A 24,010-nucleotide genomic window follows, 5' to 3' on the forward strand; every position below is an offset into this window, starting at 1 on the left:
CTCAAGATCTCATGAACCATGATAACTAGATTAACTAGACAGTTTAAATTTTCACAAATGATGTATTTCTGTTGCCGCTATAACAACAAATGCTAAAAACAAATTAAAGAAATATTTAAGCGGGGCCAATGCAATGCTAGGCTGGATATGATATGACCGATGAAATGAGTAAATTTTTATTAATATGTTTTAATATGACATGTTGGTGGCAAACAAGCATACAAGGCTGTTAATGCCGATGGTAAGTGGGAGTTTAGACTAGACCTCAGCTTCTCCAAGGGACTCGCATTGCTGACCGGTTACAAATCTATTACACTCTTAAAACATTTATCGGGGCCACTGCAATGCTAGGCTGGATATGACCGATGAAATTAGTAAATTTTTATTAATATGTTTTAATATGACATGTTGGTGGCAAACAAGCATACAAGGCTGTTAATGCCGATGGTAAGTGGGAGTTTAGACTAGACCTCTGCTTCTCCAAGGGACTCACATTGCTGACCGGTTACAAATCTATTACACTCTTAAAATATTTAAGCGGGGCCAATGCAATGGTAGGCTGGATATGACCGATGAAATGAGTAAATTTTTATTAATATGTTTTTATATGACATGTTGGTGGTAAACAAGCATACAAGGCTGTTAATGCCGATGGTAAGTGGGAGTTTAGACGAGACCTCTGCTTCTCCAAGGGACTCACATTGCTGACCGAGTAAATTTTTATTAATATGTTTTAATATGACATGTTGGTGGCAAATAAGCATACAAGGCTGTTAATGCCGATGGTAAGTGGGAGTTTAGACTAGACCTCTGCTTCTCCAAGGGACTCACGTTGCTGACCGGTTACAAATCTATTACACTCTTAAAATATTTAAGCGGGGCCAATGCAATGCTAGGCTGGATATGACCCTATGAACCTATTAGCGAGTCCGACTCGCACTTGGCCGGTTTTTCTTAGTAGGTATATGACATTTATTTCAGATGTACTTCATTGTCCGTCTGTCTGTCTCATGAACCGTGATAGGCCTAGGCAGTTGAAATTTTCACAGATGATGTATTTCTGTTGCCGCTATAACAACAAATACTAAAAAGTATGGAACCCTTCGTGCGCGAGTCCGAACCGCACTTGGCCGGTTTTTCTTACAATAGTAGGTATATGACATTTAAGGCTCCGTCACACAGGCGCGTTTGGCGTCGAGCGTGTAGAAAGCCTATTTAAAAAAAAACGACTACTGTCACTGATGACAGATGCATTATTGATGGGAATTAAAACTTATTTTTCAGTTTAAATGTTTGTGACTACAATACTAACGATGACACGGCACCAACGCGTAAAACAAATATATAAACCTATGCCGAAAATCGTGAGTATCTTCAAACCACATAATTGTTTCAACTTTCATTATTGTTTTGTTGTTGATACATAATTTCTCACATAATTTTGTTACTTGGACAAACCTTGCCACAATAGTTCCCATTGTATTCCATATGTGAGACCCATTACATGTTACAAAGTTCATAGCTGATAGCGCTGAACGTCTCTTTGGAAGTACTTAAATACATAGAAAACATCCATGACTCGGTAACAAATATCTCGGCTCATCACACAAATAAATGCCCTTACCAGGATTCAAACCCAAGACCTTTGGCTTTATAGGTAAGGTCACCACCCACTAGACCAGACGGGACACAAATTTTATATACAGTATACTCAGTTGTATTTATACATTTCAGAATGGAAGGAAGAACCTTGAAGGAATGTGCTTGACAAACTAAAGCGAGATGAAAGTGAAGTTAAGTCACAAAAGTAATTAAAAGTTGAGTTTAAGAACCAGTTGACTCCACTCTGATTATATGATCCAGTGTGAACCAGTGCGAACAACTACAGTGTATGGTGGACTTATTTAATAACACAAGGTTTAAGAAGAAGTAATCTCTGGAGTCAATGTAAGTTGAATATAAGATTTATATATATATATATAGTATATATCAAAAGATATATTTTATGCTGATTCAAATAAAAGTGTAAAATAATAACTTCAGAGTTTGACTTAAATAAATCGTCAGGTGACAACTAAAACAAAATTAATTACTGCTACAATTTCAGAGTCATAGTGAAGCTTAGTACATAGTACCACATTACTAAGGGTTTAGTCTCATTTCTACAGATTCCTATCACAGATTACCAATTCTACAGATTTTCAATTTTACAGATTCCCAAATCTACATAATTTCAATTTTACAGAAGCTTAATTCTACATAATCCCAATTCTACATAATTTCAATTTTACCTTAGGGGTGGCCAGGTGGAACGCTGGGCCTTCAGTAAGAAGTGCATATACTTGGAAAAATTCGACCTATGCCGCTGGGGTCCGGTGGCCAAATGGCACAGGCACCAGCGGCTATAGCAGAGGATGCTGTTTCGATTCCAGCCTGGGGCACTGGAGCTCTTGGTCACTTTTTAGGGTGCCATACCCAAAGGGTAAAAACGGGACCCTATTACTAAGACTCCGCTGTCCGTCTGTCCGTCCGTCTGTCTGTATTTCATGATCTTATGAACCGTGATAACTAGACAGTTGAAATTTTCACAAATGATGTATTTCTGTTGCCGCTATACATACTAAAAAATTAAATAAAAAAAATATTTCAGACCCAATATATATTAAAGCCAATACTAGGCTGTATATGACCGATGAAATGAGTAAGTTTTTATTAATATGTTTTAAATGCCATGTTGGAGGCAAACAAGCATACAAGGCTATTAGTCACTAGAAAGACTAGATCTCTGCTGTGTTACAAATCTATACACTTTATTAGGGTTCCGTACCCGAAGGGTAAAAACAAGACCCTACTATTACTAAGACTCCTCTATCCGTCTGTCTGTTGGTTGTATCTCATGAACCGTGATAGCTAGACAGTTATACGGTTTGGTGTTACCACACCAAATACCAATAATTATTGTCCTCGCAAATTGTTTATATATTTTTTTAAAAAAGACGGTAGTCTATGTCATGTGATTGTTCTTTTCTTTTCTGGTTTTTACTTGTGTATTAATTTTCTATGTTTTCCGTGCTATATCAATAATAATGTTCATGTTTTTTTTTCTTAATCAATGTAAATAATTTACTTGTGTGTCGTTGGCGTAATACGTGTCGCCATTCAATTTTAGATTAAGTCAGGTCCCCACAGAAAACCAGCGCCACGGTCTGCCGCGGCATCATGCTGAGTGGGGATCCTATTTTAGCGTCCTAATCTGTTTTATGTCTGCATACTTTTCTTTTTTTTACATGTACTATGTTGTGACGTTAAAATAAATGTATTTCTTCTTCTTCTTCTTCTTCTTCTTCTTCTTATAACAACAAATAAGTACTAAAAACGGAATAAAATAAATAAAGTGGGGCTCCCATGCAACAAACGTATTTTTTTGCCGTTTTGTGCGTAATGGCACGAAACCTTTCGTGCGCGAGTCCGACTCGCACTTGGCCGGTCTTTCTTAGTAGGTATATGACATTTATTTCAGTTTACTTCACTGTTCGTCTGTCTGTCTGTCACCAGGCTGTATCTCATGAACCGTGATATGTAAGTAGCAACAGAAATACATAATCTGTGAAAATTTCAACTGTCTAGCTATCACGGTTCGTGAGATACAGCCTGGTGACAGACGGACGGACGGACAGCGAAGTCTTAGTAATAGGGTCCCGTTTTACCCTTTGGGTACGGAACCCTAAAAAACCTAACGTGGGTTAGATTAGGTTTTTTAGGGTTCCGTACCCAAAGGGTAAAACGTCCGTCCGTCCGTCCGTCTGTCCGTCTGTCTGTCACCAGGCTGTATCTCACGAACCGTGATAGCTAGACAGTTGAAATTTTCACAGATGTTTTATTTCTGTTGCCGCTATAACAACAAATACTAAAAACAAAATAACATAAAGATTTAAATGGGGCTCCCATACAACAAACGTGATTTTTGACCAAAGTTAAGCAACGTCGGGAGTGGTCAGTATGTACTTGGATGGGTGACCGTTTTTTATTTAGCTTTTTTTTGTTTTTTTTTTTTGCATTATGGCACGGAACCCTTCGTGCGCGAGTCCGACTCGCACTTGCCCGGTTTTTTATTACATACATATTTGTTTTAAGATATATCTGAATAGTACGTTTAGAGTTAAACTGGTGTACTGCCATCTCGCCGAAATATTTTTCGCCTAATTTCACTTCCCAACCAACTTATTGCAGTACTTTTAGTTGGCAAACCAATGCTTATAGCATATTATTATTTAGCATAATTTTTATTTGACTACAATTTTATTTAGCAGATGTTCATTTTACCACGATTTATTTAGAAAAATAGTCACTAAGCAAATGTTTTATTATACCTAACTATTTATTGTTACATAACGTTTGCCAAAATTGAAACTTCGCATACTTTTTATTTGATCACAATTTTATTTAGTAGATGTTCATTTTACCAAAATTCATTAAGACAAATAGTCACTGAGCAAATGTTTCAACTTAGCTAACTCTTAATTGTCAAAAAACGTTTGCTTTATTTATACTTACTTTTCATAATATATTTTGATGGCTATTTGACCTGTTGGTGGCTTTTTTTTTAACAAACGTATCTACATATTTCCATGGACGGGTGCCACTACGCTAATAGATTTGATGACTGTACCAACATGTTTTAGGTTAGATGACTGCAATCCCCAAGAAAACGAACTGTTGCCAGAAAAGTGGGTTAGGTTAGGTTAGAACTGCGACCCCACGAAAACAAACTGTTGCCTCAAAGGTGGGTTAGGTTAGAACTGCGACCCCCGAGAAAACGAACTGTTGCCAGAAAAGTGGGTTAGGTTACGTTAGAACTGCGATCCCACGAAAACAAACTGTTGCCAGAAAAGTGGGTTAGGTTAGGTTAGAACTGCGACCCCACGAAAACAAACTGTTACCTGAAAGGTGGGTTAGGTTAGGTTAGAACTGCGACCCCCGAGAAAACGAACTGTTGCCAGAAAAGTGGGTTAGGTTAGGTTAGAACTGCGACCCCACGAAAACAAACTGTTGCCTGAAAGGTGGGTTAGGTTAGAACTGCGACCCCCAAGAAAACGAACTGTTGCCAGAAAAGTCGGTTAGGTTAGGTTAGAACTGCAACCCCGAAGAAAACGAACTGTTGCCAGAAAAGTGGCTTAGGTTAGGTTAGAACTGCGTCCCCACGAAAACAAACTGTTGCCTGAAAGGTGGGTTAGGTTAGATTAGAACTGCGACCCCCAAGAAAACGAACTGTTGGCAGAAAAGTGGGTTAGGTTAGAACTGCGACCCTACGAAAACAAACTGTTGCCTGAAAGGTGGGTTAGGTTAGGTTAGAACTGCCACCCCCAAGAAAACGAACTGTTGCCAGAAAAGTGGGTTAGGTTAGATTAGAACTGCAACCCCCAAGAAAACGAACTGTTGCCAGAAAAGTGGGTTAGGTTAGGTTAGAACAGCAACCCCCAAGAAAACGAGCTGTTGCCAGAAAAGTGGGTTAGGTTAGGTTAGGTCAGAACTGCGACCCCACGAAAACAAACTGTTGCCTGAAAGGTGGGTTAGGTTAGGTTAGAACTGCGACCCCCAAGAAAACGAACTGTTGCCAGAAAAGTGGGTTAGGTTAGGTAAGAATTGCGACCCCAAGAAAAAAAACTGTTGCCAGAAATGTAGTAAACAAAATTACTACCTCCATCATTGAACTGCACATCTCGAAAAAACTACCTACGTAACGAAATAAAATGCTACTGTAATTTGTACCATGAGTAGTTGAGTACTATATTATTAGGGTATTTAGTAGTATGCATCACAATATTAGGCGAAAAATAATTTATGCCTATCAATACATTCGACATAACAATAAAAGACATTTTGAAACATGACCAACTAAATATTTTGCCATACAATAATATTGTAAATAATCATTTGCGACATGTTATATATGCGAAACATTGGTTTGCCATCTGATAGTTTTGCCAAATGATACTATTGGAAAAATAGTTTGGGAAGTGATAATTTGCCATACAATTTTCGGCCACATATTAGTAAACCAGTTAAACTGTATGTTATGGATTTAAAGTTATCGGAGATGAGATAGGTATGTAACTGCCTTGATGAAGGTTTGAAGTCTTAAAGTAAATAATTACTCAATTCAAAATTAGTACCTATTATTATAATTTATTTTACCCGAGCGAAGCCGGGTTTTCATCTAGTATATATATATTCCGTTGAATTTAAAGCTAAAATTATCATAGGTTGTCATGCCAAATATTGGCTTCTTGGCTTTATCAGAAGTGTAAAATAAGTTTTTGGCAAAAATTTCTTGCTTGGTCCACAGGCAACTAATACTCATCGAGACAATTCTAAAAACCCCAAACACAATAAGGTTTCGTTGTTTTATCACGGAGTTCCTATGATCACCTCCGGTCTCCATCATCAGATCTGCTCGATGATACCATAATATTGCATTGTCACCCGACTTACGTATGTACTATGCAAAATTTCAGCTCAATCGGAAACCGGGAACTGGATCAAATTTAACTTGCAAGATTTGATTACAGACTGACAGACAACGGGACAGGTGAAAGGAAATAAAAGCTTGTAAAAATAGCGTCACGTACCTAAACCCGACACTTTTCTGGAATGCCCCTTCAACATTTTAAATATGTTATATTCAAATAGGTCGTCTTTTGAATTAGGCAGAAAATTTCGCACCGCAACGTAACCTAACAGTCTCCGACAGGATTGAGCCTGTATAAAACGAATATTATCTTCTAACCCCCTTATTCATAAACGTCTACTAAAGTTGACAAACCGATAATAATCGCTTGTCCCTTTCAGACGTATAGGTATGATGGAAAGGGACAATATGGGGTTTTTCAACTTTAGTAGACGTATATGAATAAGGGGGTTAGTTCTTTACCTTGGCATCGGCAGGCTGTATACTGGAAGACAGCTTCACCACCTCGCCCTCAGCAGAAGCCATACCAACGATCTCTCTCGCGGCATTGAATTCTAGCGTGTATATCCCTTCGAAGCACTTCTTGAGGTGAGGCTGCACCTTCATAGGGTCCTTGGTTTCCGATAGGATCTCGAGCAGCTCATCGTTTGAGAGGAAGAAGAATCTAAAAATAGAAAATACGTCTCCATCAGATATATTGGACCGGTCAAGGCTCACAAATATTTGAACACGCCTCACACCTCTATTTATGTACAAGGTGCTGCAATGCTTGTATCAGATTATTTGTGACGTTCCACGACAAAAGGTTATCGCGACTGGCGCTTACGTCGCATAGCGCCGCAAAAATATTGGAGTGGTGTAAATAATAGCGTAAGCAGCGCCAACCGCCATAAGGTACCTTTATCAGTGGGACGTCACATTTTTGTATCTACTATTGTGTGTATAATTCCTACTTTCCTACCTTCAATACCACCACTAACCTCGGGAAGAACAATCTCTTCTTCTCCAAATAATCGTTCAATCCTCTCTGTATATCATCCAGCAACGCATTACTGTACTTCAGCTTCTTCAACAATTGTGGGAAATCCGTGGCCGTCAGGACCATGGGGTCCTTAACGGTGGCTAACATGATGGTCCGCCATTCTTTGTCCACGTCGCGGAAGTTGCGGGCTTCCGTCGGCATCTGACGCATGATATCTTCAGAGGAGAAGATGGGTTCTAAGTACATCCAGGTGGCTTGACACTGGGGAAAAAAGGAGGAAGTTGATTAATCTTCTCATGACACATCTACTGGCGTGCCCCCCATGCCCGTATCACTGCTCGGAGCTGGATCTGAGGGACGCGACAGCCAGGGCTGTCAACACCGCTGCCTACTAGGCATCCATCGTATAAAAAAAGGAACCTCGACACGAAAAGAAGAAGAAAATAGAAGGATACAGACCAAATTAATCAAGACGAAAGATGAGAGGCAAGAGGTTAGGTAGGGAATTGTGGAATATCTTCTCGCTCAAATTTTGTACTGCTCAACTAGGGAATTAATTTTCATAAACACTAGGTTATTCGAGCTAGTGAGGATACAGTTTGAGGACAGAGTCTGTGACTGTGCATTTGTCTCTTAAACTGTCAACGTACTACGCAGTTTGTTCTCCTGGTGGTGACACCCTTGGAGTTGCAAGCGCAATTTTATGCATTATTTTCAATAGTCACCATCAGCTACTGATCCAAAGTATTTGCATGCTACCACGCGGCCATGTCGGCCTAAAACGTCTTCATTTGAACAGTTACCATCAGCCACTGGTCCAAGATGCCCTGCATGCTGATCAGCTTCTCCTCCCACGCGGCCATGTCGGCCTCGAACGCCTTGATATATAGTGAGCCACGCAATCCTGACACCAATGTATCTGGCAATAGAGTTTAAGTGTGAACAGTTACCATCAGCCACTGGTCCAAGATGTCCTGCATGCTGATGAGTTTCTCCTCCCACGCGGTCATGTCGGCCTCGAACGTCTTGACACATGGTGAGCCACGCAATCCTGACACCAATGTATCTGGCAATAGAGGTTAGTTTGAACAGTTACCATCAGCCACTGGTCCAAGATGCCCTGCATGCTGATCAGCTTTTCCTCCCACGCGGCCATGTCGGCCTCGAACGCCTTAATATATAGTGAGCCACGCAATCCTGACACCAATGTATCTGGCAATAGAGTTTAAGTGTGAACAGTTACCATCAGCCAATGGTCCAAGATGTCCTGCATGCTGATGAGTTTCTCCTCCCACGCGGTCATGTCGGCCTCGAACGTCTTGACACATGGTGAGCCACGCAATCCTGACACCAATGTATCTGGCAATAGAGGTTAGTTTGAACAGTTACCATCAGCCACTGGTCCAAGATGCCCTGCATGCTGATCAGCTTTTCCTCCCACGCGGCCATGTCGGCCTCGAACGCCTTAATATATAGTGAGCCACGCAATCCTGACACCAATGTATCTGGCAATAGAGTTTAAGTGTGAACAGTTACCATCAGCCAATGGTCCAAGATGTCCTGCATGCTGATGAGTTTCTCCTCCCACGCGGTCATGTCGGCCTCGAACGTCTTGACACATGGTGAGCCACGCAATCCTGACACCAATGTATCTGGCAATAGAGGTTAGTTTGAACAGTTACCATCAGCCACTGGTCCAAGATGCCCTGCATGCTGATCAGCCGGCCTAGCCAAGGTTACAATCGCTATTGCTTCGACAACGAAAACCATTATGTCTCTCTATCACTCTTCCATATATATATTAGTGCGACAGTGACAGTTGCGTTTCGATCGCTACGGAGCATAAGCGATCGGCATCTTGGCTACGCGGCCTGCTTCTCCTCCCACGCGGCCATGTCGGCCTCGAACGCCTTGATATATAGTGAGCCACGCAATCCTGACACCAATGTATCTGGCAGTAGAGTTTAAGTGTGAACAGTTACCATCAGCCATTGGTCCAAGATGTCCTGCATGCTGATGAGTTTCTCCTCCCACGCGACCATGTCGGCCTCAAACGCCTTGACGTAGGGTGACCCACGCATGGTCTGCGACTTGAGGATATGGTCATCCAGCTGTTGCTGAATATCGTCCAGGCCGGTGAGGATCCCGACGCCGGTATCTCTACCAAAAGAAGTTACAGATGTAGTGCATAATTGTGTTCCCTCGCGTTTTCTCGGAAACGTTCGTATTTGTCATGCTACTTCAGTCAACCTCAGTGCTTTTTGGACCGAGACTCACTGAAATAACAAGACACGTTCGTATGATTCCATGGAAATACGAAGGAGAATAATTATGCTCGACATCTGTAGGACATTAACAATGTATAATCTTCCTATGACTAAGAAAAGAAGAAAGGACACATCCGTTTTGCAAATTGTCAAATCTTACTGATATTATGAGGGCAAAGTGAGAAAGGGATTCGAATGCACAGTTAGCACAAAAGTGTTATATATAAGTATCTCTATAGGAACCACGCACCGGCCATAATTTTCAATTTATAGGTCCTGATATTATTCATTTTACTGCTATTTTACTTACCTACTGTTTGTCTTATGTCAGAAATAGAGCACGCTACTTATGCTTTAGACTGATACCATAAGTACCATAACCAACCTGTACGGCATGACCTCGAACTTGACGCCCACCCATTCCTCCTTCATCTTGTTGAGCGCCTTCTCCAGCGTGTACTCCTTGGAGGCGTACTGGCCGATCTCCTCGAGCTGCGCGGCGAACACGTGCACGCCCTGCTCCACCATGTCGGCCAGACTTGTCTCTGGCTCGTGGACTACGGTCTGGCCGATAAGGTCGCTGATTTATGCTGACAACTGACACCATAACCAACCTGTACGGCATGACCTCGAACTTGACTCCCACCCATTCCTCCTTCATCTTGTTGAGCGCCTTCTCCAGCGTGTACTCCTTGGAGGCGTACTGGCCAATCTCCTCGAGCTGCGCGGCGAACACGTGCACGCCCTGCTCCACCATGTCGGCCAGACTTGTCTCTGGCTCGTGGACTACGGGCTGGCCGATAAGGTCACTGATTTTGGCCCAGTGGCGTTCGCGCATGCCCTAGAAAAGTTTGACGAGCTCATTAATGGGAGACAGTGAAAATGCTCGAGTATAAAAAGTTTACGATATATAAAAACTAGTGGCAATGGCAAATGACACAAAATAGTCATCGTGATTTAATTTGGCAACTGAAAGGAAAGATCAAACACATGGATCAAACAGTAACGTTTTCTATGACATAGATAGAATTGAGGAAATATTCTACGGTAGTCCATGGACGTAAAATGTGTACTTGTATAGACGCAATATGAGCAATCGACGGAAATAATTTTTGTAGTTTTGAAAATAGTTCTAGTTATACCTTGCGGTGCCTAGATAAACATACTAAAAGTCCTTAAGGGTAAAGGGTGTGTGGGGGGGGGGGGCTGACTCTGATAGCAAAAAAACGCAAACGCAACGCAACGGTCCTAACCATACAATTAAATAGAAAACATATCTCGTGGTAAAGAAACCTGAACACTCTCAAGACATTTTCCCTGATGCGTGCTAAAAAAATTCTGTCAGTCATGTATACCTTGTTGCATATACCGATGAGCACCGGCAGCAGCACTTTAAACTTCTCCACCTTGTTGCGCACCATGTCCGCGATGCGCTTGGCGCCGGGGTACTCGAACATCTGTTTACCGAGCTTGTACAGCAGCTTCCACCACGCCTCCACGTCCTCTGCGATCTGCTCTGCGTCTAAACCGTAGAAGGGGCCGTGGTACCTGTACAAAATTTCGTAGTAAAAAAGTGACAGTTGTGAGAGTAGATATAGAAAGTTAAGGCCCACTTGCACCATCCCACTAACCCGGGGTTAAGCTGTTTAATCGTCAACCCAGTGTCAAATTGTACTGGTAACCATGGTAACTCCAGGTTTAACCGGTTAACCCCGGGTTAGTGGGATGGTCCAAGGTGACGTAAGTCATCCCATCGCGCTAATGGACAACGCGCTCCCTGTTATCTGTTCCACCACTCACCACTTCTCATAACCGTCGTAGAAGTCAAAGGAGGTGTGCCACAGTTTGTAGAAGGGATCGACGCTGGCCAGCATCGTCTGCAGACTGAAGAACACCGACACGTCCTGGTCCAACAGCTGTTCCTCGTTGATTATGTCTTCCGCTTCGCGCTTGTCGTCCTAAACAGCAAACACCCAGCATGATTGCTAACCCTTTACCAGGCTGACATTTCTGTAGTGCGTCGGGCATTGTCGTGTATAGCTAGTTTTTAATCATTCATGTCTAGTTTTAAGCGTTCCATATGTTACTAATCTATTTTGTGTGTTTATTTTTTATAATTACTTATTGTACAACTTGGCTATTTTTTACGTTTTATTATGTCACGTGTTAGATAATAAGTCTTTATTGTTCCCCAATTAAATATATCCTCTTTTTCCCTAATTTTGTAACATGATTATATTTACTGTACTGTGATTGGCTCAATAAAGAAAATACTTACTCTGCACGTAACACCCACGCCTTGAGTAGGCGTGGCCTAGAGTACCTACGGTGGGGGTGCGCTGAGCGCGCCTATATATACGCGCCCACCCTGGGAGCTCACTCACTCATCTACAAGCATCAACAGAGGCACCAGCCTCCCAACACTCTCCAAAGTTTTCTTTAAACCTACAAATGTGTTTTCATTGAACACCCTACATATTCCCGGTAATGGTGCGGTAACCGGAGGTAACAGCAGCCAGCGAGCCAGCCAGCGTGTTCCAGCCTGCGTGAACGTGTCCTGACTTCGGAATCTGCGAGCCCCACAGTAACTACGCTCGACATTATGGTCCTTCGTTGCCGAATGAAGAAAGAAACACGTACGCGCTGAATTTTAAGTAGAGCTTTACTTGATTCAGAGGAAAAAAGAAAAACGAACGCGCTGAGCCTCCGAAGTTCGCTTCGGCTCAGACCTTACCTACCTACCTCTCCATAACCCACCATTACCGGCTTGCCGGCGGACCGTGCAGTGTTGTAGGTTTTCCTCCACTCACGCGTCCTGGCAACTTTAGTTGCATGTGTCACATGGTGATACCATCACGCTGCTTTCGAACGCTCTAGGCACTGCACTTAGCCATTGCGGGAGATTCAGTGCACCGAGGGATCCACGCTTAGGGGCACTGGCGTTGCGTTCTGTAGCGTCAGAGCATAGGCGTTAGGCAGGTAAATTTGTATATAGTTAGGGACCCCCCGCGTGTGTCAAGTGTTGTGTTTTGTGCGTAAAAATCAAGAAAGAAGAAGATGTCACAAAGCGGAAGATCACTTCGCTCACGCAGACGGGACCAGCCTGTCCCCACGCCCACGCCCACGCCCTCGTCCGGCAAAACTACGTCCGGCGAGACCCATACGTGGAGCAAAGGCACCAGCGACAACCGGAGAACTAGTGGTGAGAGAGATAATGAGTCGGTACACTCAGAAGAGCGTCATGATGAAACAGTGGTAGTTCGCAGTAGGTCGAATACTTTAGTGCCGCCCGTTGTTGCGCCGCCGCCGCGAGCGCCGTCCGTTCGCGAATCAGTTAGGTCTGCCCGCGAATCGGCAAATAGGGACCGCGATAGTGAATTAACCGTGCTTTTAGCCGAGCTCGAAGTTCGTAAAGCCGCTCTACTCGTAGCCAAGGCAGAGTCCGATACCGCCAAAACGAAGCTGCAGATTGCCCAAGCTAAGGCGCAGTCTGACGGCGGCAGTATCGCGACCGAGGCCGAGGTACGAACTAGAAGTTGGGTAGAACAAGCGAGGCTACAGCGCGAAATCGCGAGTGAAAACGTAAAAATCCCGCCGCCGAAAGAGACCGCGCCGCGCGCCGCGACCGATAGGGTTAGCAAGCCGCCACCGCGATTTTTAGAGGTGCCGCAAGGTACCTACGCACCAATGTATCACAAGCCGCCAGAGTTACCCACATTCGGTGGCGATATAACCGAATGGATATCGTTTAGGGCGGAGTTCGAGGACACGTCGCCCATGTTTAGTGCCGTTAACAATGTCAGTAGAATTAGGCGCGCACTTAAAGGCGAGGCCCGGACGGCCGTAAAATCGATCATGTACACAGTTCAGGATCCATACGAAATTATGGAAGCGCTAGAACGGCAATTCGGCGACCCCGAAGAAATTGTACTTACGGAACTGCATAATATCAAACGCATGCCGCGTTTGTCCGAAGACAATGGTAATATCTCTTCTTTCGCCGCGCATATCGCGAACGCCGTCGCCACTATAAAATCGTTGCGTCAGGAAAAATATTTGCACGCGCCCGAACTAGTGAACAAAATAGTGGACAAATTAAATTTGATAGTGCGTTACGAATGGGCCAAATATAGGCAGACTAATTCGGAAACTCCCGGCCTAGCCGCTTTATCTGAGTTTCTCAACGACATTAGTACTGCAGCCAAACGCGTAAACCGCAGACCGGCTACTAGATCGCGAGCTGTAGTGAACACGGTATCTTTTGAGCACGAACCTAGGCGGTCGAGCAAAGCTCCCTCTAGGTCCCGCGCCCCCGCGTTCTCCCGCGACTGTAGTACGGACTCGGAGTCAGATTTCCACGAAAATTACCCACGCGAAACGGAGAGTAGATCGCGTAGTAAACATACTGTCGCACAAGTCAAGTCACGCGAAGATAATAACAATAAAAAAAAACCCGCGTCAACCGGAGCTAGACCCAAACAGCAGGTATCGTCCGTCCCTGTCTCTCGCACTACGTGCGCCATTTGTAAGAGCGGGAACGAGCACAAGGTTAGTGCGTGCTCAAAGTTTTTAGCCGCGACGATATCTGAGCGTTGGGACTTAGTGAAGGGTGCTAGATTGTGCTATAGATGTTTAGACGTGAATCACCGTAGGCCGTTTAAGTGTAAATACGTCGCGTGCGGTGTAAACCAGTGCGAAGCCGGACACAGTAAGCTGTTACACGGACTGAACGCGGCCGCGCCCGCGAACGGTAACAGTACGCCGGCCGTATCTGTAAACAATATTAGACTCCCGCAAACGTATCTCAAAGTCATGCCTGTGGAGGTGTCGGGACCTGTAGGTACCGTACAAACCCTCGCGCTATTAGACGAAGGCGCGGCAATGACTTTAATGCTGCACGAGACAGCCGATAAAATCGCGCCTCGCGTACGCGGAGAGACGTTAGAAATTGAAGGAATAGGCGGCGTAGTTAGAGACCCAGACTCGTACGCGCTACAGGTCGCGATTAGGGGTTTTTGTAGCCGACATTTGGAGTTAATGGAGGTGCTCACGATAGGCGATATAGGTATAGGTTCGCAAGGCGTACCACGTGACTTAGTAGACAAGTGCGAACATTTGTCGAAAATCGCGGACGAGTTAAGTTACCCTACGGCCGTACCTACTATCGTGATAGGTCAAGATAACTGGCACCTCATCATTTCTCGGCAAGTCATAGACGGCCCGCCTAACCTTCCCGTCGCGAGTCTAACCAGATTAGGATGGGTTCTACACGGCCCAGACCGAACGCGTCGCGCCGCGGTAAATTTTGTGGGGCATGCACGGCCTAAAACCGCGGACGACGAAGCTTTAGAGCTCATGAAACGGCATTTCGACATAGAATCGTTAGGCGTTTCACAAAAGTTGCCTCGGGCCGATCCCGACCAACGAGCGCTAGACTTATTAAAAGCCACGTGCGATAAGATACCGGGGGAGAACCGGTATCGAGCGGGCTTATTATGGCGAACCGACGACGAAAAACTCCCCGATAACCGAGCGCAAGCATTAAAGCGGCTACTCAGTCTAGAACGTAAACTAGACCGCGACGAAAAGTTGAAAGCCGAATATGCGAAACATATGAATAATTTGCTCGATAAAGGTTACGCGGAGAAGATGGATTCGCCCCCGCCCCCCGACGCACCTCGGACGTGGTACCTAGCGCATTTCCCCACATTTCACCCGCAACGTGGTAAAATGAGGCTAGTTTGGGACGCGGCTGCCACAGCATACGGTCGCTCGCTCAACAGCGCGCTGCTGGCAGGCCCCGACCTGTTAGAATCACTTTTTGGCGTATTAGTGCGCTTCCGCGAAGGTAAAATCGCGGTAATAGCCGACGTCAAGGAGATGTTTTTGCAAATCGAAATTTTAGAGCGCGATCGCGATGCGTTACGTTTCGTTTGGAGGGGGGAAGACCGTACTTCTCCACCGCAAGAGTACAGAATGAAGCGGCTAATATTTGGATCGGCAGCGTCGCCGACAACCGCTTTATATGTCAAAAACGAAAACGCAAAAACGCATAGTGCTGAATTTCCGATCGCAGCTGAAAAAACAATTAAAAATACGTACATGGACGACATGTTAATCGCCCTCGACACGTCCGAGGAGGACGCCAGACGCGTAGTAAACGACATTTACGAGCTAAACATGCGCGCGTCATTCGAACTCCGCGGGTTCGCGTCGAACCATCCTGCGGTAATTGCTGACGTAGTTAACAGCAAAGAGGAAACGTCTTTGTTAGGCGCGAACGAGAGCGAACGTACCTTAGGTTTGAAATGGAATCACAAGCGTGACACCTTAGGTTTCAACGTGAACTTTCGTAATACGCCCGAAGACGTACTTAACGGTCAGAAATTACCTACAAAGCGACAGGTAACGAGTAGCGCGATGTCAATATTCGATCCGATCGGTTACGTAAGCCCCATATCCGTCTTAGGCAAGGCGTTAATGCAAGAGATATGGAGGACCGGAATCGGTTGGGACTCGCCTATACCCGTCTCACTCGCACCCGCGTGGCGATCGTTCATCGAAAACGTACAGCAATTACGGGACTTAGAAATTCCGCGACACGTGCCCGCATTTAATAGGGAGGCATATATGCATGTTTTTTGCGACGCAAGCGAAAAAATATATGCCGCGGCCGTGTATCTGGTTAGCGTCAACCCCGAGGGGATTAGAACTTCCGCGTTAGTAGCCGCTAAGGCCCGCGTTTCGCCTCTCCGGGTAGTGAGCATTCCGAGAATGGAATTGCAGAGCTGCGTACTAGCCACGAGATTAGCGGAAACCATAGTCAAGGAGTCAGATTACGTAATAAAGGAAAAGTTTTTTTGGTCTGACTCTAAAACGGCGCTCACGTGGATACGTGCGGACCCACGTAGGTATAAAACGTTCGTGGCACATAGGTTGGCAGAAATAGAGAACACTACCACCCCCGCCAACTGGCGCTGGGTGCCTAGTGCAGCCAACGTGGCTGACGACGCGACCCGCGGAATACCTGCGCAATTTGGAGTGAACCACCGGTGGTTCATAGGGCCCGATTTTATACGTAAACCCGAAGAGCATTGGCCGACCGAGAAAACGCCCGCGCCCGTGGCCGATACGGGCGAGGAGCGCGTTAGCAAACTCGTATGCTCAGTAGGTGTCGCGAAAAATAAGTTTGAGTACCTACCGGAAGTAGGTAGATTTTCAAAGTTCGTACGACTAGTTCGCGCCACCGCTAGGGTTCTGGTTGCCGCCGAGGTTTTTAAAGCCTCATTGCTATCCCAGAAAACAGACACAGAAATGAACAAAGGGCATGTAAATCTAGCAGAAATTTTGCTAATTCGCCGGAGTCAGCATGCTGCCTTTCCAGAGGAGATTAAGCTACTGGAAACTGGGCGGCCTCTACCGAAGAAGTCTCCGCTGCATAAGATAGCAATACGACTGGATAAGAACGGAGTCATCGTGCTGAACGCCAGAATAGACAAGGACGTGCACATACCCGTTCTGTACGCAAAAGAAGATTTTGTCAAACTGCTGATATATCATTTCCATGCGCTCTTCGACCACGGTAACCACGCAACCGTAATCAACGAATTAAAGCAGAGATATTTTATCATCGGGCTGCGCGGTAATATTCGCTATATAGCGAACAAGTGCCAATGGTGTCGGACCTATAAAGGAACCACACTCAAGGTTCCTGTAGGCGACCTCCCGCCAGAGAGGCTCCAGGCGAATCAACCGCCATTTACCGCCACAGCCGTAGACCTGTTTGGCCCTATGCAAATCACGATAGGCCGTCGCCGCGAAAAGAGATGGGGTGTACTATACACATGCCTCACGACACGCGCTGTGCACTTAGAGCTTGCCGCCTCACTTTCGGCATCCTCTATGATACTCTCCTTGCGCAGAATGATAGCGCGACGCGGCACGCCCACGGTTCTATACTCTGACAACGCCACCAACTTTTACGGCGCAGAGCGAGAACTGGCAGAGGCCAAGAAGACGCTGCCCGACAACTTAAAGCCATTTTTGATCGAGCGAGCCATAACCTGGAAAAAGATACCGCCCGGCAACCCTTCCGCCGGCGGCGCATGGGAACGGCTCGTAGGCAGCGTGAAAAGGTCACTAAAAGTAACACTCAAAGAGAGAGCACCTCATGAAGAAGTGCTGCACACATTGCTGCTGGAAGCCGAGCACATAGTGAACTCTCGACCGTTGACGCCAGTAAATCCAGACTTAGACAGTGAAGCCCTGACGCCAAACCATTTTCTCATCGGTCGATCGAGCTCCATGTCACCACTGGGCGTCTTCACAGATGCAACTATGACACTCTCGTCATGGAAGACAGCGCAGACCTTAGCCGACCATTTTTGGAGGCGCTGGCAAAAGGAATACCGACCCAGCCTCCTCCCTCGGCCCGGTGCTCATCAGAACGCGAAGAAACTACATATAGGCGACGTAGTCATAGTCGCGGACAGCTCCATGCCAAGAGGAACATGGCCTAGAGGCGTAATCGCACAACTCTTTCCCGGCCCTGATGGCCACGTAAGAGTAGCCATTGTTCGCACCCGCGCAGGTGACGTCCGTCGCCCAGTTTCCAGGCTAATACCTATACACTCCTCACATACAGACGGTGTTGACACACGTGGGGGAGATTGTCGTGTATAGCTAGTTTTTAATCATTCATGTCTAGTTTTAAGCGTTCCATATGTTACTAATCTATTTTGTGTGTTTATTTTTTATAATTACTTATTGTACAACTTGGCTATTTTTTACGTTTTATTATGTCACGTGTTAGATAATAAGTCTTTATTGTTCCCCAATTAAATATATCCTCTTTTTCCCTAATTTTGTAACATGATTATATTTACTGTACTGTGATTGGCTCAATAAAGAAAATACTTACTCTGCACGTAACACCCACGCCTTGAGTAGGCGTGGCCTAGAGTACCTACGGTGGGGGTGCGCTGAGCGCGCCTATATATACGCGCCCACCCTGGGAGCTCACTCACTCATCTACAAGCATCAACAGAGGCACCAGCCTCCCAACACTCTCCAAAGTTTTCTTTAAACCTACAAATGTGTTTTCATTGAACACCCTACATATTCCCGGTAATGGTGCGGTAACCGGAGGTAACAGCAGCCAGCGAGCCAGCCAGCGTGTTCCAGCCTGCGTGAACGTGTCCTGACTTCGGAATCTGCGAGCCCCACAGTAACTACGCTCGACAGGCATGTTTGCGGAGGCGCGGACCGACGATTTTGCTGCCATAATGCGCAAGCGGTGCGCCTCCCTGCTAGCCCGAGTTCGCTGCAGCACCAACGGGATCCTGAGCGCGTTCGCGGACCGCTGGGATTCCGCGCTGATGCGGAGATGGACACAGCTCCATGTATCGCGCTCCACGTAGGTAGATTATAAATTATAAATTTTATTTATGTTGTTTTGCACTAACACTAAATTTAAGTATGTACCAAACTTATTACTAACATAATATGGGACTAGTCCTGAAATAAATATTATTCATTCATTCATTCATTCATTTCAATAAAAGAACCGGGCAAGTGCGAGTCGGACTCGCGCACGAAGGGTTCCGTACCATAATGCAAAAAAAAGCAAAACAAAAAAACGGTCACCCATCCAAGTACTGACCCCGCCCGACGTTGCTTAACTTCGGTCAAAAATCACGTTTGTTGTATGGGAGCCCCACTTAAATCTTTTTTCTATTCTGTTTTTAGTATTTGTTGTTATAGCGGCAACAGAAATACATCATCTGTGAAAATTTCAACTGTCTAGCTATCACGGTTCGTGAGATACAGCCTGGTGACAGACGGACGGACGGACGGACAGCAGAGTCTTAGTAATAGGGTCCCGTTTTACCCTTTGGGTACGGAACCTTAAAAATGACAATCGAATGTCAGTCTTACTCATAGAAAATATATATTGTGACTTTTTTGCCACTTTTGTGTTATTTCTAGTAGGATCGTGAGCCGTTTTCATCCTTAAGTATAGGAGCAAAATGGTGTCTTTTCAAACATTATTTTTTGTTACCGGCATACAAAGTATATGGGGAAATGGTAACACAATTAGGAAAAAGACTGGGACTTTTTTTATCCCATTAGGATCGAAAGAGCTCGTGATTCTGAGTAGAAATAACACAAAAGTGGCAAAAAAGGTCAATAAAAATGGCAAAAAAATAAAACAAAAACGCTCATTTACTCACCAATAAATTCTGGTTAATCTCATCGACCCTCTTGACCACCTCCTTCAGCAGATCCAGGGTCAGCAGCGGCGGGTCATACCGCCGGAACACCTCCAAGTCCTTCTCGTGTGTCTTCAGCTTCTCCTCGAACACGCACTTGCGGCTGCGGAGCTTCTCTTCGGCCATGGTCTTCTTGGTGTTGAGGGCCTTGAGTGTCAGGTCGATGGTCTCTTCCATGTCGAGCGGCCAGAGGAACACGCGGGTGTTCAGGTTTATGTCCTCGACTGTTGATGTTTTATCAAGGAGATAAGTAATGAAATGGCAGGGATATGGAGGACCCCACAGTAGGACAGTCTACGATCAAACCACGACTAAAGAGAATTGATTGTAATAAAAAGCCGACAGAGACGGCCCCGCTCTACTACGTCATCAATTGTAATGGCTCCTCTACACTATCGGCGATGATAGACGATGACTGACGGGCACGATAGTCTAGAGGGCATACGAGTATGCCATACTCGGCAGCTCCGCCAGTCTCGCCAGCCGCCTACGACACGTGAGTTGTCGGTTTTTAGGGTTCCGTACCCAAAGGGTAAAACGGGACCCTATTACTAAGACTTCGCTGTCCGTCCGTCCGTCCGTCCGTCTGTCACCAGGCTGTATCTCACGAACCGTGATAGTTAGACAGTTGAAATTTTCACAGATGATGTATTTCTGTTGCCGCTATAACAACAAATACTAAAAACAGAATAAAATAAAGATTTAAATGGGGCTCCCATACAACAAACGTGATTTTTGACCAAAGTTAAGCAACGTCGGGAGTGGTCAGTACTTGGATGGGTGACCGTTTGCTTTTTGCTTTTTTTTGTTTTTTTTTTTGCATTATGGTACGGAACCCTTCGTGCGCGAGTCTGACTCGCACTTGCCCGGTTTTTTGGGCACGCATCAATAGGAATCGAAGGGCGGTTGCACAGGCGATCATATGGATGCTTGCACGATCATCTTACCGATGATAGATGGTGATACTATCAATGATCATCGCCAATAGTGTAGGTGGCGTAAACCGTTGACTCACAGTTAAGATGAGCATGTGTCATGAGAAACAGCACATATGCGGCGGTGGTGCGCGCTTTATCACGGAGGTCGAAAAGCGCACAGTCCCGGCTCTCGGTAATGAAATTGACGAGGTCCACCAGCTGTGCCGTGGTCTCGGGGGTCTCGCTCGCGCGCGCGGCTATTTCTTCATACACATTGCAAATTCTGAAACACAAACATGCTTATAACGTTTTACAGTACATCAGGTGCTATATTACGACACCGGTGCTATAATCCCATATAACCATTCCAGTCGCAGAATCATCAAAGTGGTAACTAAATGTCAGATGTGTCGTAACAGAGTCCACACAATGTGTCTAGAATTGTTTCGAAACAAAGTGTCGTCGCCGTGTGTACACTTTTCCGTAACAAGGTGTCGACACATTTGTGTGCACTTTGCGTGCGGTTTGCGACTAAATCTGACAGAAAATTTGTGACAGCAAATGTCAATATAAAATACCTCTTGAAAACCAAGGTTTGTCAAACTACTATTAGTGTCTCGTGTGCTCGTAAGTAATTCTAGTAAGTCATCATGGGCGATGCAAATGAAAACCATATAAACACCCAACACCCGTCAACCTTTTACAGAAAAGTTTTTAAAGAAATGCAATAAGCTACTTAGGTCAGCCAACGAATGCTCCAAAACGTTGTAGAGGGAAATGCTCGGAACACAATTTTTGACTCTGTAACTTGGTTTGGACAAGTTAGGAGGTGAACATATCAAAAGTCCCCGGCCGTAGCCCTTGAGTGGGGGGAAGAGAGGGGGCTTAGAAGGTCCCATTTTCCGGTTTTTCGATTATATCTCGGAAACTATGCATCTTAGCGACATGGCCACTTATACAAAATGAAAGTTAATTTAATTTGTTACAAGTTTATTCAGTCAATTTTTTCGATATGTTGAATAGTTTTTGAGATATCCGCTCTTGAAAGTTTATTTAGGGCTCTCAATATTATCTTGATATATCTACATCAGTGAAGGTGCTAGGCCGTGTATGGTATCGTTTTCGTATAAATCTGGGTTGCTGAATCCATTTAAGGTATCACATTGACACCATTCCACAAAATTAAAAAAAATCTTTTTAGGGTTCCGTACCTCAAAAGCAAAAAACGGAATCCTTATAGGACCACTCGTGCGTCTGTATGTCTGTCCGTCTGAATACACAAAATAGTTTTTTACCTATAGATGACAGGAAAACCTATTAGACATGTGCAGTCAAGCGCGCGTCGGACTTAATGTACGGAACCCTTAATACGCGAGTCCGACTCGCACTTGGCCGGTTTTTTTTAAACTCCTCTTGACGCTTAACCGCTGAACCGATTTCGTTGATATTTGGTATAGAAATAGTTTGCGTCCTGGAACAGGACATAGGATAGATCTTATAACCAAGCAACCTTTTGAAGGTGTGAAAAGTGGCGTGGAAATTTGTACGGGAAATCAATAACCGCTGAACCGATTTATATTAAATTTGGGATGGTCTACATCTTTGATTTAGTTAAAAATGATAAAAAAAACATGACTTCAAACCTAAACTTAAACAGTATTAACTTCAAGAAGTCAATTCTGAATTCCCCCCTACACCTCATTTCACACCTTTAAAGGATGATTTTTGAGATAACTTATTATGTCCTGTCTCGGGACTCAAAATATATGTGTACTAAATTTAAATTAAAACTGTTCAGCAGTTTAAGCGTGAAGAGGAGTTTAAAAGAAAGTAAGTTTATATGTTTTTACTTTGGAATGGTGTCAATGTGATACCATAACTAAATTTGGTACTGCGCATTTATACGAAAACGATACCAAACATGGCCTCGTAGCTTTACTGTTGTAGAAGTCAAAATAAAATTGAGAGCCCTAAATTCTTATTACTTGACCAAACTTGTGTAGAAGGAAAAGGAAAAATAAAAGTCTTCGACAGGAATATAAACACAAATATAATATTTTTTTTGCGTTACTATTTCAATCATCAAATATAAACATACCTTGATTATATTATTCTAGTGAGATCCTCATAGATAAACAAAAACATTTACTTAAAAAATTACAAGGTCGAAATGTCACGGATCTTGTGAGAGTAATATGTGAAAAATAAAAACTTTTATGACAAAAAAATCTGGACACAATTTAAGAAGCATCCAATTGCGTCGAGGAATCATCTGTATTTTTGCTTGTTTCATTACCTCCTCGCTTCTTTTTTTGTCCTTTGTATTCTGTAGCAATTTGTTAGATCTGAAAATAAAGATAACTTGCGTCGTCACGGATGTCGATTTATAGGTTTTAGGGAGTGCAGAATTCGAAAACTATGATCATTTTATATTCCAAGATGGCGGCTACGTATTTTGTCATAAAAGTCGTCATGGATATCGTTTTTTAGGTTTTAGGGAGTGCAGAATTCGAAAATGATGACCATTTTGGATTCCAAGATGTCTGCCGTGCACTTTGTCATATAAGCCGTCATAGATGTTGATTTATAGGTGTTGGTGTGTAGGAAGAGCAGATTTCGAAAATGATTACCATGACCAACAAAACGACATCCATATCGACTTTTAACATAGTGCATGGCCGCCATCTTGGATTCCAAAATAGTCATCATTTTCTAAATCTGCGCCCCCCAAAACCTATAAAACGACACCCATGACGACTTTTATGACATAGTGCATGGCCGCCATTTTGGATTTCAAAATGGTCATCATTTTCTAAATCAGGGCCCCCTAAAACCTATAAAACGACACCCATGCCAACTTTTATGACATAGTGCATGGCCGCCATTTTGGATTCCAAAATGGTCATCATTTTCGAAATCAGGGCCCCCTAAAACCTATAAAACGACACCCATGACAACTTTTATGACATAGTGCATGGCCGCCATTTTGGATTCCAAAATGGCCATCATTTTCGAAATCTGCGTCCCCTAAAACCTATAAAACGACATCCATGACGACTTTTATGACATAGTGCATGGCCGCCATCTTGGAATCCAAAATGGTC

General features: G+C 44.3%; 2 protein-coding genes across 4 annotated transcripts in view; one reads left to right on the forward strand and one right to left on the reverse strand.

The window, feature by feature from the left end:
• LOC134667199 (GSK3-beta interaction protein-like) overlaps window positions 1-24,010 on the forward strand; it is a 170,003-nt gene that overhangs the window by 115,758 nt on the left and 30,235 nt on the right. The gene's annotated exons all lie outside the window — the stretch shown is intronic.
• LOC134667206 (dynein axonemal heavy chain 3) overlaps window positions 1-24,010 on the reverse strand; it is a 156,757-nt gene that overhangs the window by 112,413 nt on the left and 20,334 nt on the right. Inside the window, exons 13-20 of the mRNA XM_063524532.1 lie at window positions 21,005-21,189; window positions 19,951-20,213; window positions 11,519-11,676; window positions 11,074-11,266; window positions 10,333-10,559; window positions 9,434-9,611; window positions 7,450-7,712; window positions 6,932-7,133 (exon numbers count right to left, since the gene is read on the reverse strand). Of these exons, the coding sequence (XP_063380602.1) occupies window positions 6,932-7,133; window positions 7,450-7,712; window positions 9,434-9,611; window positions 10,333-10,559; window positions 11,074-11,266; window positions 11,519-11,676; window positions 19,951-20,213; window positions 21,005-21,189 (1,669 nt within the window). The remainder of the gene's footprint in view (window positions 1-6,931; window positions 7,134-7,449; window positions 7,713-9,433; window positions 9,612-10,332; window positions 10,560-11,073; window positions 11,267-11,518; window positions 11,677-19,950; window positions 20,214-21,004; window positions 21,190-24,010) is intronic.

The sequence above is a fragment of the Cydia fagiglandana genome, chromosome 9, assembly GCF_963556715.1.
Source record: "Cydia fagiglandana chromosome 9, ilCydFagi1.1, whole genome shotgun sequence".
Lineage (NCBI taxonomy): Eukaryota > Metazoa > Arthropoda > Insecta > Lepidoptera > Tortricidae > Cydia > Cydia fagiglandana.